The sequence below is a fragment of the Seriola lalandi genome, unplaced genomic scaffold (genome assembly GCF_002814215.2).
Source record: "Seriola lalandi dorsalis isolate HSWRI2012SDOR001 ecotype SW California unplaced genomic scaffold, Sedor1 jcf7180002054926, whole genome shotgun sequence".
Classification (NCBI taxonomy): Eukaryota; Metazoa; Chordata; class Actinopteri; order Carangiformes; family Carangidae; genus Seriola; species Seriola lalandi.
In genome coordinates this window covers 474,566-489,705 of record NW_019525478.1, presented here as the reverse complement: position 1 = coordinate 489,705, position 15,140 = coordinate 474,566, and the positions used below count along the sequence as shown (strand labels likewise).

At 44.8% G+C, this 15,140-nt stretch overlaps 1 protein-coding gene across 5 annotated transcripts; it reads left to right on the top strand.

Moving 5' to 3' along the window:
• The first annotated feature begins 888 nt into the window (after positions 1–888).
• On the top strand, positions 889–14,869 carry smarca4a (SWI/SNF related BAF chromatin remodeling complex subunit ATPase 4a). Of its 5 annotated transcripts, none has more exons than XM_023431610.2 (34): positions 889–1,046; positions 2,991–3,253; positions 3,548–3,680; positions 4,334–4,792; positions 5,032–5,130; positions 5,225–5,480; positions 6,072–6,198; positions 6,302–6,475; positions 6,771–6,944; positions 7,077–7,244; positions 7,350–7,397; positions 7,542–7,672; positions 7,938–8,001; positions 8,113–8,225; positions 8,433–8,580; positions 8,669–8,832; positions 8,939–9,005; positions 9,119–9,229; positions 9,341–9,583; positions 9,681–9,794; positions 10,420–10,527; positions 10,686–10,772; positions 10,876–10,922; positions 11,062–11,228; positions 11,375–11,538; positions 11,731–11,997; positions 12,536–12,613; positions 12,723–12,941; positions 13,042–13,304; positions 13,441–13,546; positions 13,639–13,740; positions 13,883–14,015; positions 14,111–14,250; positions 14,645–14,869. In XM_023431610.2, the coding sequence occupies exons 2-34, from the start codon at positions 3,032–3,034 to the stop codon at positions 14,675–14,677; spliced, it is 4,929 nt and encodes a 1,642-aa protein (XP_023287378.1). In that variant the 5' UTR covers positions 889–1,046; positions 2,991–3,031; the 3' UTR covers positions 14,678–14,869. The 5 variants fall into 5 exon arrangements, with proteins under 5 accessions (XP_023287378.1, XP_023287379.1, XP_023287376.1 ...); XM_023431611.2 differs by having other exon boundaries at positions 7,347–7,397; positions 11,731–11,958; XM_023431608.2 differs by having other exon boundaries at positions 7,347–7,397.
• Positions 14,870–15,140: the final 271 nt, after the last annotated feature.

Below are 15,140 nucleotides of genomic sequence, written 5' to 3'. Positions count from 1 at the left end.
TACGCATTCAACCTTTCCATTAAGGTGAATAAATACTATAATAATACCTTTATGGCCTTATTTCTGCTGGTACATGTAAGTAAATCATAACAATTTATATACCACATTCAAGTCTATCAAAAGCAACATAAAAGGCTATTCTTTGTTGTTGATGATATAAATGATTAAAGGTCTGTACACTTAAGTATTAAATAAGTTCATTAATCAATTAGTCAACTGACTGGTTTGATTAGCTTACGCTTTAGATTATTCTTTAAGCAAAAATGCCAAAGATTTGCTGGTCCTCGATTCTTAAAAGTAAAAGATTTCCTTGTTTTCTTTTCCCTTTCTTTCTTTTCTATTTCTTATATATGAAACAGTTGTTTGAATAAAAGGTTTTTATATACAGTCTATGAATAAAACTATTTTTTTTTGAAGAGGGTTCTTTGGTTTTGGGAACTTGATGGGAATTTTTTCACTAAATATCTGCCTCTTCTTTTTTTTTTTTTTAATATCAAACGATCGGTCTTTATTAATCTACAAAGTAGATCAGTAATAAAAAATAATTAAATGCAGACCAGGTATTTAATAATTAGTGGTTTTCAAGGGTAGGCTATATGCATACAAATACTACACGCTGGAAATAATGATATAATACTGGAAATTGTATGCTCGTCACACCTCGGCCCCAATTAAGTTTAATTTATTATCTCTATTACAAGCATTTCATGTATTTTCCACATTCAAATATACGCGCAGCAGAATGATAATCCTCGCTGTCTCCTCTACAATACTGTGTGTTTAACTCCCATCCCCCACGCCGGTTCTCGCTCTTTCATTCCTCCCTGAAACGCGGAGCCTCACTGGGCATGCGGGAAGTGAGTGAAGCGGTGGATGGGGGCGCTACAGAGTCGTACAGGCCGGTCCCTGCGATACAATCTGCCGAGAGAGGGGGGTGAAGGAAAAAAACCAACTGGGTAGGTCGGTCTTTGTTTCTGGCTAGGAGGAAAAAAACCAGGAGACGTTTGCAACCGGTGAGGACTCAAACATCACCTTTCGCCGCTTGTGTAAGTGAAGTGTGATTTTGTTACCGGGCGAGGGGAGATTTGTCTGTGTTTCACGCTGCTGTTCGAGGATTAGTGAGCTTTTTACGAGGTGGTTTTTGTTTGAGAGAAAGACGAGACCCGACATTACAGTGCCGCTGCTGTGGCGCGACAGTGTGCAATGAATGAAAATTGTTTTTGGAAATGTACTTAGAGCGGTGCACTGAGCCAAGGGTACGGGAGGCGCGTTGGATCAATCAGCTCCAGCGATGTGGGATGCTCTTACCGGCGCATCTGGATAAACATCTCTCCAAACAACACATTTTTCTGCCTAATTGGCCTGGGAGAGCATGGCCGGCTAGGCTAACTCAACTAGCTCGTTAGCATGCTAGCTACCGTCCGCAGCCAGCTTATGTTGTTGTAGGCTTTTTACCGAACAGGATAGTCTTGAGTCGGGCTGGTGTTTTTTGTAGTTTTACCTCAAATTTTGAGTCAATTTACGGCTCAGTCAGGTGTCCGGTGAATACCAGCAAACTTGTGTTACTTTGTGAGAATCGGGAGGTTGAAATGTTGTGTTTTAACGGACATAATGTAACGTAAACTATAAAACCCGGCTAGGCCTGGCTAACGCTAGCTAAGGCAGGAATGCTAATAATAGCTAACCCAACTGTTAATTTGTTTGTAAATGTAAACACTGTAAGAAAAGAAAAACACTGGACTCACAAAAAAGTTTCTACCTCGGTCAGCTGGTCTCTCATCGATCTTCAAACTCGTTTGTCTGTGTATCAGCGCGGGCTGTAACTCGGTCAGGTTAGCTTCGTCTATAAACGTTTTTATTTGATATAGTTTTGACCCATGTAGTGACAGTTAACGCGACCTCTTGGCGACCCGCTGTGTGTATGGAGTTTATATCCAGTAGAAAACCGTTACAACCCTTTAGGGACTGACTTGATGTTTACAAGACAGATATGTGGTATCGGTGTTGATAATAGTCTTGTTGTTTCTGAAACTGACCATCTGCCACAGTCTGAACTGACAAATGCTTCAACATTTAAAAGGACAACTCACCCCTACAACGACATATTATTAACAGTTTCCTCTTATGCGTCCATCAGTTGAGATGTGATTAGTTGTGGTTCAGAGGTGTTGGTCGTAGTCCACACTGGTATTTGGTGTATGTGGTGAATACTGTATTTTTAAAAACACACACACACACAACAGCAGCAGCATCACTTTCCTAGAGTAATCATTCAACATGCAATGTGATCCACCGACCTCCAATGAGAGTTACACCACCAGCTGTATGAACTGTTGGGCTGCACAATAAGGGGGAAATGATTTGATTAATCTTTAACAGTTTTGAATAAGAGGGAATCGTTTTAATTAGTTATCAAGCAAAAAGGCAGAGCGACTTATCTCTCCATTCAAATGTGTGGATTCGCTTCTCGACTCATTGTAAATTATATATGTTTGATTTTTGGACTATTGGTCGGACAAAACATGCAATTTGAAGGTGCCATGATTTTTGTGAAATTGGAGTAAGCCTTCTGATGTTTTATATACAAAACGATTAGTCAAAAACTGATGCACGGATAAATCAGGGATGAAAAGCGTAGCTATATTTTGAAACAGATGCAGCAGTTGAGTTTTTTCAGCTGTATTTAGCTGCTTTGAGCGTCACACAGTAAGTCTCAATGTGCTCATTGTAGTAAGCTCCGGCTGGTAGATCCAGGCCTCAGCAGATCACATCCAATCTCGTCTGGTGAATTTGTGCTTAAGGAATCATGCCATGAGTCAACACATCTTACTTATCTTAAAATAACACACTCATCTTAATATAATCACATTTGAACAAGCTGCTTAGATCTAGATCTAAGATATGGACTCGCACTAATGGTTTTAAAGAGAATTTATAAACACATACATTTTGATAATTTCCTAAATTCCTGTTGTCATCTCACTTCGCAGGGTCCTTGCTGCTGCCACACATTCCCAGTTTCCCCTGAGAGATGTCCACTCCGGACCCCCCGATGGGAGGGACACCTCGGCCTGGACCCTCCCCAGGCCCAGGGCCATCTCCAGGAGGCATGATGGGCCCAAGCCCGGGTCCCTCACCGGGCTCAGCCCACAGCATGATGGGGCCCAGCCCAGGACCTCCCGGATCTGGACACCCCCACCCTCCACAGGGACCCTCAGGATATCCTCAGGACAACATGCACCAGATGCACAAAGTACTAGATTCTTATTTCCTTGTTTACCCTGCCTCTGTTAATTTATGAACTGGCTAACATCAGTAATGGTGCATGTTTTTTTTTTTATTGTGATAATGCTGAAACAACTAACTTTTCACCTGTTTGCTAATTATTTTGTAACTATGGTAACTTATTGACAGTCTTAATCTGAATGTCGCCTTCAGAGTTGACATCTGTTATAGTGCAGTTTACACATTACGACTGTACAGAAAATGTAATTGTTGGTTTGGGTCAAATGAAACAAGCTTTGTTTTATTCCTGACTATTCACCAGCCCATGGAAGCCATGCATGAGAAGGGAATGCCTGATGACCCTCGCTATGGACAGATGAAGGGCATGGGCATGAGACCAGGGGGGCACAGTGGTATGGGACCCCCTCCGAGCCCCATGGACCAACATTCCCAAGGTAAGAAATCCCACAGCATTGTATTTTATATAGCCTGTGTTGTAAGTTGTCACTAGAGAGATGAAACATGAGTTAATACTGTACATTCTCGTGTAAACATTGCTGTTAGGTTGCCAGTTTGAACCCTCAGATGAAAGAAGGTGTGTATATACATATCAACACACAATGGGTTAAGACAGAATGAAATTAAAGATCTTCTTTTTGTCCCAGATAATCTCAATACAGGATGAACCAATATTTTATTTTTTATTTTTTTTACATAGACATAGTGTGTGAGAAACAAGTTCAGTGTGGGTGTGTGTGTGGGAACTCATCCATCCGGTTTCTCTTCTTATGTTGCTGCCTGTACGGCACCGTGAGCAAACAGCAGTGGGCAGGGTGACAGGAGGGGGCGGGGCTGAGGGGTTTTCCCTCTCAGACGACAACAACAAAAGACAGTCAGACAGTCAGTTAGCAAAAGAGGAGAGGAGGAGAGAGAGAGAGACAAGAAATGACGCAACAGCAGTTGACTTATAGATAATGAATCAGCTTGTTATTTAGTGTCATAGTCAGTGTCCTAAATATCATTGTGGGTAAATCTGATGTAGGTGTTAAAACCCCATTTACACCCATTTTTTTGCATACCGTTCACACATCGCTTCTGTGTTCCCCAGGTTACCCCTCGCCATTGGGTGGGTCGGAGCATGCCCCCAGCCCTGTCCCAGCCAATGGCCCTCCCTCTGGGCCCATGATGCCCGGAGGACCCTCTGGCCCTGGGGCTGGCCCTATGGAGGGCAGTGGTGACCCTACTCAGGGCATGGGTCAACCAAACCGTGGCGGTCCCCAGGGTCCAGGTGGACCAGGTGGCGCAGTAGCTGGACCTGGTGGTGCAGGTGGACCCACTCCTTTCAACCAGAACCAGCTGCACCAACTCAGGGCCCAGATTATGGCTTACAAGATGCTGGCACGTAGTCAGCCCCTACCAGAGCACCTGCAGATGGCTGTGCAGGGGAAGAGGCCCATGCCAGGGATGCAGCAGCAGCCGATGCCTAACATGCCGCCCTCTACAGGACCCGGAGGTGGGCCGGGGGCTGGGCCGGGACCAGCGCAGGCCAACTACAACAGACCACACGGTGAGTTAAGGAAGGCCGTCAGGACGCCTGATTACTTTGGTAATCTGTTTCTCAACAAAATTATATTCAATAATATTTGTAACATAAGCGTTAAACAATGAAAGCAGATTATTTGATAGCTCAACAGAGACCCCTGGTGGCTGAACGTGATTTTCTTTGTCTTCAGCTGTCCGAACATTTACTAATTACAGGAAGAATGATACAATTTTTAATTTTAATACATGACATTAATGTTTCAGGCATGGTAGGCCCCAACATGGCTCCTCCTGGACCTGCAGGAGTCCCCCCAGGTATGCAAGGCCAGCCTACCAATGGACCCCCTAAATCATGGCCTGAAGGTAACCTTGGTCTTTAGGCGCACTTCAGTCAGCGGTGTGTCTTTTGATGTGCACGTGCAGCAAAACTGACCTCTCCTAAATTCATGTCTGCTAGGACCAATGGTGAACGCTGCTGCTCCATCCAACCCTCCCCAGAAGCTGATTCCACCTCAACCCACTGGCAGACCCTCCCCTGCTCCTCCCTCCGTGCCCCCTGCTGCCTCCCCAGTAATGCCCCCTCAGACACAGTCCCCGGGACAGCCTGCCCAGCCTCCACCCATGATGCTACACCAGAAGCAGAACCGCATTACCCCCATCCAGAAACCCCGCGGGCTGGACCCAGTGGAGATCCTCCAGGAGAGAGAGTACAGGTGAGTCGGAGCGGGAGGTAGTGTTGAATTGTACATGTTCCCTTATTTGGACGAACCTGTGTTATGTTAGTAATTCATTTATTTATTTGTTTGAGTGCTTATGTTTTAAAGGTTACATATATATACAGCTCCACAGGAAAACACATAACAAACAATATTTATTTTTATTTTTTAATTTAAAGCCATGAAGTCTGATCTTTCGTAACTAGATGTCTGATCCCTCTTCTTACTTTTGATCCATGTACCAGCCCCTGAATCCAAAAGATATTGTTGGCTTATTGTTAGACATGAATTTGAGACAGATGAATGGAAGCAGTTGAACTAGTTCTACCAGTTAAATACACAACAGCTCTGTGTGACAACCCGCTGCAGGGAATGATGCTAGTAATGAATCGTAGAGGTCAAAGACTGAACCCTGTTGCTGTTTTACTTGCTAAGAAAGACAACATGTCATTGTTAGATTTATATATACTTCTTCCACCGCCATAAATCAAATTCTTGATCAGCTAGAAGGGGAGAAAAATGAAAACGAAAAATGCTTTTGAGTTTTTTTTGTCATTATTAAAATTTTCCCCTGCATATATTTTTCAGGCTGCAGGCCCGTATCGCTCACCGCATCCAGGAGCTGGAGAACCTGCCTGGCTCTCTGGCCGGTGACCTGCGCACCAAGGCCACCATTGAGCTCAAGGCCCTGAGGCTGCTCAACTTCCAGAGACAGGTAGGAATTTCCTGTCTCCAACGTGGCATGTCATCGTGTCCTCCAAGTGAAATATATAATAATATGTTGACTTTTTTGTGTGTGTGTGTGTGTGTGTCTGCAGCTGCGTCAGGAGGTGGTGGTCTGCATGCGGCGCGACACCGCTTTGGAAACGGCCCTCAACGCTAAGGCCTACAAGCGCAGCAAGCGTCAGTCTCTACGTGAGGCCCGCATCACAGAGAAGCTTGAGAAACAGCAGAAGATCGAACAGGAGCGGAAACGTCGTCAGAAACACCAGGTACACGGCGGGGAAAGGAGTGACGGGGGTAAAAGGGGGTTTATAGCAGCAGTTATTTCTTGATGAACAGCATGATCTGTTTTTGTTCTGACTTTGGTTTGTTAGTCCCAAAAACAAAACACATCTACTCATGACAGGAAAACAAATGGTGATTATTTTTGTGAGCAGAGGGAAACATGACAACACAACTTTAAAGAAGAGAAAATACCTTTTTATTAAAAAGAGCGTTGCTTCAGTTCCCCTCGCTCGCTGGCTTCAGTAACAGTGGTGTATTTGTGCGTTCTTCTGTTGATAGGAATACCTCAACAGCATCCTGCAGCACGCCAAGGACTTTAAGGAGTACCACCGCTCCATCACAGCGAAGATCCAGAAGGCCACCAAAGCTGTCGCCACCTATCACGCCAACACCGAGCGCGAGCAGAAGAAAGAGAATGAGCGCATTGAAAAGGAGAGAATGCGGAGGCTGATGGTGAGACCCGGATCTATTAAGTCTGTATTTGCTGTCAGGCGGACGCTTTCAGGAATATCTGGAAGTGGAAACGTTTGTGGTTGTTTATTAGTCCAGCACCGGTATCTGAGCTCTCTGTGAATCTTCCTCCAGGCTGAAGATGAAGAAGGTTATCGTAAACTCATCGACCAGAAGAAAGACAAGCGTCTGGCCTACCTGCTGCAGCAGACGGACGAATACGTGGCCAACCTCACTGAGCTGGTGCGCGCCCACAAAGCTGCACAAGCTCTCAAAGAGAAGAAAAAGAAGAAGAAAAAGAAGGTAAATGTTGGCAGCAGGCATTCGTATGGTGTCTGTTTGTACATTTAAATTGCTTCTTCTTTTTTTTTTTTACTTGTAATTAAAAAATGTTCATGCCTCCAGAAGCCAGAGACTGCAGAAGGTGGTGCTCCTGCTCTGGGACCTGATGGAGAGGTGAATCTAAATAGAAGAAAACCTCCATTCATCACGTATTTGAATAAGAGGTCATGAATTATAATGTTAATGTGCAGCAGTTACAGTATTATTAATGTTTGTTTTGGGGTTTTTTTTTTTTTTTCCCCTCATTTCCTCCCACAGCCTTTAGATGAGACCAGTCAAATGAGTGACCTGCCAGTGAAGGTCATCCATGTGGACAGCGGAAAGATCCTGACTGGGGTTGAAGCACCTAAGGCTGGCCAGCTGGAGGCCTGGCTCGAAATGAACCCAGGGTGAGCGTCACGTCTGCCTTTTTATGACGTTTACAAGGGAGATAATCACATTGTTTGTTGTAGAAACTGACACTTCATCCCCAGTAAAGTCCTTTTTGTTTTAAAGCTGTCACGCCCACGAGGTGCGGTGGGGATTCAGTGATTTTTAGATTCTAATAATAATGCTGGAAGCGCAGAGAGTTAAATGAATGAACAGGAAAGACAGAGCTGTTATCTCTCTGGAAATGTCTCTAACTTTTATGGAAAACATTTTGTTCCTCTGCAGATATGAAGTAGCGCCACGTTCAGACAGTGAAGACAGTGGCTCAGAGGAAGAGGAGGAGGACGAGGTATCGTAACACAGTGAACTCTGCATCAAAGCAAAAATGCTCAGTTGTAATTTTCTTGCCAAGTTTTCTAACCTCTCCTTTTTGTTTTTGTTCTTTTTGTGTGTTTGTCAGGACGAAGACGATGAGCATCCTCAACACTCTTCAGCTCCATCAGAGGAGAAGAAGAAGATTCCTGACCCTGACAGCGAAGACGTGTCTGAAGTGGACGTCCGGCACATCATCGAGTAAGATGCAGCCACTGGGTTTTTGGTGTTGTTCGCCACAATGTCGTCTTTGTTGGCAATAAAAGAGTATAAAGTATAAAAATGACAGTTAGTTCATGATGAATGTTTTACCTTTTATGTTTTCTCTCTGTGTTTTAGTTGATTTTATTTTGCTGTTTTTCGTCCACACACAATGTCTCACTATGTTTTATCTGTCCCCTCCACCAGACACGCCAAGCAGGACGTAGACGATGAGTACGGTAATGCGAGTTTCAACCGAGGCCTGCAGTCCTACTACGCTGTGGCTCACGCTGTCACCGAGAAGGTGGACAAACAGTCCTCGCTGCTGGTCAACGGGCAGCTCAAGCAATACCAGGTACGCAGACCAAACCTGCCCGAACCAAGGAGTTAAACTTTGTTCATGGAGTCTCTTCTGAAGCTAACCGTGACTCTTCTCTGCTCAGATCAAAGGTCTGGAGTGGCTGGTGTCACTTTACAACAACAACTTGAATGGTATCCTGGCAGATGAGATGGGTCTAGGAAAAACCATCCAGACCATCGCCCTCATCACTTACCTCATGGAGTACAAGCGCCTCAACGGGCCCTTCCTCATCATCGTACCTCTCTCGTGAGTCCTAACACACATAAGTTCTAATAAGGGAAGGTGTATGGACTGTGTTTTATGATTGTATGTTGAGTGGAGTAGAAACGTTTCTGTTTATTTTTGTTTCCAGAACTCTATCAAACTGGGTCTACGAGTTTGATAAGTGGGCGCCATCTGTCGTGAAGGTCTCCTACAAGGTCGGTGGCACCTACTATTCTCTGTTACTTTTTGTCATGAAAAAAAAAAGGTTTAAACCCCAAGTTGTTTTTGCTGTTGAAAATAAATGGAAAGCTGCTCTGTTCACTTCCAGGGGTCTCCAGCTGCTCGTCGTTCATTCGTTCCCATCCTGCGCAGCGGCAAGTTCAACGTGCTGCTCACCACTTACGAGTACATTATCAAAGATAAACAAGTGCTTGCAAAGGTAAGGAAGCATCCTCAGGTTATTTACAGAACATATTCATTCACGTAGCCTCTCTCTCAGTCATGACCTGTCTCTTTCTAATGTCTAAATGTACTATACTTCCTCCCAAAGCTGCGTTGGAAGTACATGATTGTGGACGAGGGCCATCGTATGAAGAACCACCACTGTAAGCTGACCCAGGTCTTGAACACGCACTACTTGGCCCCACGGCGTCTGCTGCTCACAGGCACCCCGCTGCAGAACAAGCTACCTGAGCTCTGGGCCCTGCTCAACTTCCTCCTGCCCACCATCTTCAAGAGCTGCAGCACCTTCGAACAGTGGTTCAACGCCCCCTTCGCCATGACCGGAGAGAAGGTGATAAATACAGCCGAGTTGCCAAACAAAATTATTTTTGCATTCTGAATACATCCTCCTCATCCTCTGCATTTTATTTCTTTTTTTTTAACTCAAGGTTGACCTGAACGAAGAAGAGACCATCCTGATCATTCGACGTTTACACAAGGTGCTCCGACCTTTCTTGCTGCGCCGACTCAAGAAGGAAGTGGAGGCCCAGCTGCCCGAGAAGGTCAGACTGCTTTCAGATTCATTTACAGCCCTGAATGATGAACAAGTGGATACTGGACATTGTTACGTTCTTTCACTGTTTTGGTCAAACTTGTATTTGTTTTTTCATTATATTACTATTAACATCTATTTAGCCACACAGTTTCTATTTTAGCTGTTTTTCATTACATTTAACTATTTCAATGTTTTTTCCTTTATTTTAAGCTCATTATTTCAACTTTTTTAATTATATTTTAACCTTTTAAGCAAACTGTTTTAACAGTTTATCTGGTTGAAATTAGCTATTTCAGCCAGTCATGTTAATTTTAGCTTCACTTAGCGCTTGCTAACTGGTTTTCTCACGCGCTCTCAATCGCAACATGCCGTGACGATTGACTCAAATGTTTTTATATGTATGTTAACTATTTCAACCCTTTAGTCAAACAGTCACAGCCATTTTTCATTACTTTTAGTTAACTAGTTCAACCTTTGATCTACTTCTTCAGCTTCTCTGCTCACATGCTAAAAAAATGTCACAGATCCACGATCGCAACACAAATGTTTTTTCTTTAATCAAACAGTGTAATATATAACATGTATGTAATTCGGTGGTTTTCCTAAGTCTTTTCCTTGCTGTTGTTTTGTAGGTGGAGTATGTGATAAAGTGCGACATGTCGGCCCTGCAGAGGGTTTTGTACAGACACATGCAGGCCAAGGGAGTCCTGCTCACAGATGGGTCAGAAAAAGACAAGAAGGTGAGAAGCTGAAGAGAAAGTCTTTAAATATAATTGGTGGAAACTTATTGTGTAGACATGAAGTCTAGCACAAGGAATGTTATATCGAAGCTCAAAAATAACTTAACGTGTATTTTTCTACTGTGTTTTTTTTTTTTCCTTCTTTCTAAATCCTCCAGGGTAAAGGAGGCACGAAGACCCTGATGAACACTATCATGCAACTGAGGAAGATTTGCAACCACCCCTACATGTTCCAGCACATTGAGGTACAAGAAAGACTCTTATACTGAACACACACATGTGAATGCACCATTCAGAGCAAAATGAATGAACTTTAATTTCTGCTTGTTTTTTATTTTTATTTTACAGGAGTCGTTCTCTGAGCATCTCGGTTATTCTGGTGGAATAGTGAGTGGGTACGTAAAGCTTGAAATTGTGTGTGCGTGTGTTTGTACAGCTCGTGTGTGTGTGTGTGTGTGTGTGTGTGTGGTGTAGGTGTGAGGATACGTTGCATGCTGGCTCAGTCTTGCTCATATTCTCGCTCTGCCTCTCCAGCCCTGACCTGTACCGCTCCTCTGGGAAGTTTGAGCTGCTGGATCGTATCCTGCCCAAGCTGAGGGCCACCAACCACAAAGTGCTGCTCTTCTGTCAAATGACCTCACTCATGACCATCATGGAGGACTACTTCGCGTACCGCAACTTCAAGTACTTACGTCTGGATGGTGAGACACCTCTGACCAAGGCTGATATTTTAGCTATCTGTCATCGCTACTCTCCTAAAAAAAAATTCACCAGCAATTTTCTGCACAATTTCACAACATAAATAGAAACTCCCATGTTTTTTCTCTAATCTTTTCCCCTCTCATAGGAACCACCAAGGCAGAGGACCGTGGCATGCTGCTGAAGACATTCAATGATCCAGCCTCTGAGTACTTTGTGTTCCTGCTCAGTACCAGGGCAGGAGGCCTGGGCCTCAACCTGCAGTCTGCTGACACTGTCATCATCTTTGACAGCGACTGGAACCCACATCAGGTATTCACATGCAAATATGTGCTGGCAGCAACACAGGCCTCAGTTATAATAAAATATAATCAACAACACCGGACCTGGATTTTCGGGGGGGGTTATCAGAGGCAAATGAACTCACAGTAGTTTCCATAGTCACCACACACACACACACACGATCCCTCCGCCTAAACTAATCATGTGTTTGCCCTCCTACAGGACTTGCAGGCCCAGGACAGAGCCCATCGTATCGGTCAGCAGAACGAAGTGCGCGTGCTCCGCCTGTGCACCGTCAACAGTGTGGAGGAGAAGATCCTGGCAGCGGCCAAGTACAAACTGAACGTGGACCAGAAAGTCATCCAGGCCGGCATGTTCGACCAGAAGTCCTCAGGCTATGAGCGCCGGGCCTTCTTACAGGCCATTCTGGAGCACGAGGAGCAGGATGAGGTCGGGGCTCGAGGAGGCTGCCGCTCTAGGGGGGCGTGGGTGGGTGTGATCTGAACCTGTTCCAACATCGCCCACCCACCCACATCCGCCTGTGCGCTGCCCCACCTCTTCATTCTGTCCTTTTTTTCTCCTCCTCTTTCTCTTTTTCCTTACTTCCCTGTTTTCTCAGGATTTGTGAGCTTTCATCAATCCAGACTTCTCCTTTTCTCCCTTATGTATTTCTGCTTCTGCACAAACCTTTGATGGTTAATATGACACTTTATCTCTCTACACTATTATAAAGCTTTTCCCTTTTATTCCTCTTTCTTTTCCCTTTTCTACTGATACATTTAGTTTTTTTTTTTTTTTTTTTTTTAAGGTTTAAACATATTTCTACTGATGACTGATACAACATGCAAAGCTGTAGTGTAAAGCTGCCGACACCTACACGTGATATGTAAATGGCTACATGAGGTCAAGAGTAATATACACTTGTTTTCCTTTGTGTAAATGACATTAGTTCAGAGACTTGGCTCTGAGGCACCACATTAATCTGCCGTTAGCCTCTTCTCACTCGCTCTGTCTCGCTCTTTCGCAGGAGGAGGACGAGGTGCCCGACGACGAGACTGTCAATCAGATGATTGCCAGAAGTGAAGAGGAGTTTGAGCAGTTCATGGTGAGTCCCAGTTTTATTGCAGTGACTAGATCATTTGTAATTTTAGCGTCTGAATCCGCTGACTTCCTGATGTATTCTCTCTCTTCTTCTTTTTCTTTTTTTATTCCAGCGCATGGATCTAGACAGACGCCGCGAGGAAGCCCGCAACCCTAAGAGGAAACCTCGTCTGATGGAGGAGGACGATATGCCAAGCTGGATTTTGAAAGACGACGCTGAGGTTGAGAGGCTAACCTGCGAGGAGGAGGAGGAGAAGATGTTTGGCAGAGGATCCCGCCAACGGAAGGAGGTGGACTACAGCGACTCGCTCACTGAGAAACAGTGGCTGAAGGTGGGATGTTACCACGAATGTAATTTATCATCTGAGAGAGGGCGACATTGTTTTAGTCTTCGGTAACTGTCGATATTAATCTGATTTCTCATCACCACAGGCCATAGAAGAGGGTAACCTGGAGGACATTGAGGAGGAAGTGCGCCACAAAAAGACCACCAGAAAGCGCAAGAGAGACCGCGACCACGACGGCGGCCCGGCCACACCCAGCTCGAGCAGTGGTCGAGGGCGAGACAAGGACGAGGAGGTGAAGAAAGCCAAGAAACGCGGCCGCCCGCCTGCTGAGAAACTCTCTCCCAACCCGCCGTCCCTCACCAAGAAGATGAAGAAGATCGTCGACGCCGTCATCAAATACAAGGACGGGTGAGAACGTTACTGCCGTTAGCAGAAATGACCAGAAATGATATATCTGACGCCATCTTTAATCTACTGAGTGGTAATTTAACAGCATTGACTCACAGTGATGCATACTAAGACCGCAGCTTCCCTCCCTCTGTAGCAATGGCCGACAGCTGAGTGAAGTCTTCATCCAGCTTCCCTCTCGCAAGGAGCTGCCCGAGTACTACGAGCTCATCCGCAAACCCGTGGACTTCAGAAAGATCAAGGTGCGTTGAAGAGAGAGAGACGACTTTCCGTTTGTTCACCTTACTTATTATCTGCTGTGTGTTTCACTGCCGCTTCCTGTTGCCTTCCCCAGGAGCGGATCCGCAGCCATAAGTACCGCAGCCTGAACGACCTGGAGAAGGACGTGATGCTGCTGTGTCAAAACGCCCAGACTTTCAACCTGGAGGGGTCTCTGGTGAGTTCAGCCAGGAAGCGCACACGTCACAACTGTTGACTATAGTTGGATTCATCTTAAATTCACCGAAACCTACAGGAAGTCAGAGTGAGGCAGCGTCTTGTTTGAGGCAAAGCTTTTATAATCTCTCTCAACGCTCTAGATCTACGAGGACTCCATTGTGCTGCAGTCCGTCTTCACCAGCGTGAGGCAGAAGATCGAGAAGGACGACGAGAGCGAAGGAGAGGACAGTGAGGAAGAGGAGGAGGAGGTGGACGAAGGCTCTGAGTCTGAATGTGAGTAATCAGAAACACGGTGGTGGTGGTGATGATGAGGCTCCTACAGAGGAAAGGTCACTGAAATGTTCACGGTCTTTGTTTTTCCCCATCAGCTCGTTCGGTGAAAGTGAAGATCAAGCTGAGCCGGAAAGAAAAGGGGGATCGTGGAGGAAAAGGACAACGGCGGAGGGGCCGCGGCGCCCGGGCTAAACCTGTGGTGAGCGACGACGACAGTGAAGAGGAACAGGAAGAGGTGAGAGGAGACGTTCGCTTTTCTGCTGCAGTAATTCAGTGTCGATAAATGATTCATGGATTCAGACGAGAGTCAAAACAAAACAAGAAAACGTCTGACGTCGCTCTAAGACTTTAGAATGACATTTTCACTGTTCTGACATAATAAATTAAAACTAATTAAACTAAATTATCCAACTGTAACTGGCATTTCTGAATATTTTATCGACCAAACAATTAACTGAGAAAATAACTTCATCCATGTTAGAAGATAGCGGTTTAGTCGCTGCCCTCATTGGCTCTTTCCCTCCGGTGACCGTGATGACGATTCATCTTCATTAAGTCCAGATTCATCTTGACTGTGTTCACGATCTCTCTTGAATAACAAAAGTAAATCTGCGTTTGTGTGTTTTCAGGAGCGTTCGGCCAGTGGCAGCGAGGAGGACTGAAGTGAACCACTCCTGATTGGACCAACGGCCCACTGAGCCCCTTACTGGACTTTATATATTTTACTTAGATACAGCAGGGAGACAGTCAGTGGAAAAGGCCTAGTTTTACCTAGATGAGCTGATTTTTAGTGAGACAATTGTATTCTCATTAAAGTTATACCATTAATTAAAAACCAATAAAAAAAAAAAAAACTAAAATATTAAAGATATGAACCATCCACTTCCATATTTAAACCATTTCTCCCAGTATGAGTAGTAGTGTCTCTTTGCCTTTTTGATTTCTCCTGTAAGTGGAAAATTGACAGAGTCTGAATTATAGACTGATCGTGGGCCATTAAGACAGCAAACTGTTTTTGTTTTTTTTTTGTTTGTTTTTTTTTTTTAAATGGTATTAATTTTGTCGTCTTTTACTTTGAGACAAAACGTACATGTGAACCAGGAGTCACTGCCCCACCCCCCCACC

Excerpts from the sequence above, each read along its gene's own strand:
- smarca4a (XM_023431608.2), top strand. The coding sequence starts at position 3,032 with ATGTCCACTCCGGACCCCCCGATGGGAGGGACACCTCGGCCTGGACCC. Across the intron at positions 6,476-6,770 it reads AACGTCGTCAGAAACACCAG|GAATACCTCAACAGCATCCT; the intron begins GTACACGGCGGG and ends TTCTGTTGATAG. Across the intron at positions 8,002-8,112 it reads AGGAAGAGGAGGAGGACGAG|GACGAAGACGATGAGCATCC; the intron begins GTATCGTAACAC and ends TGTGTTTGTCAG.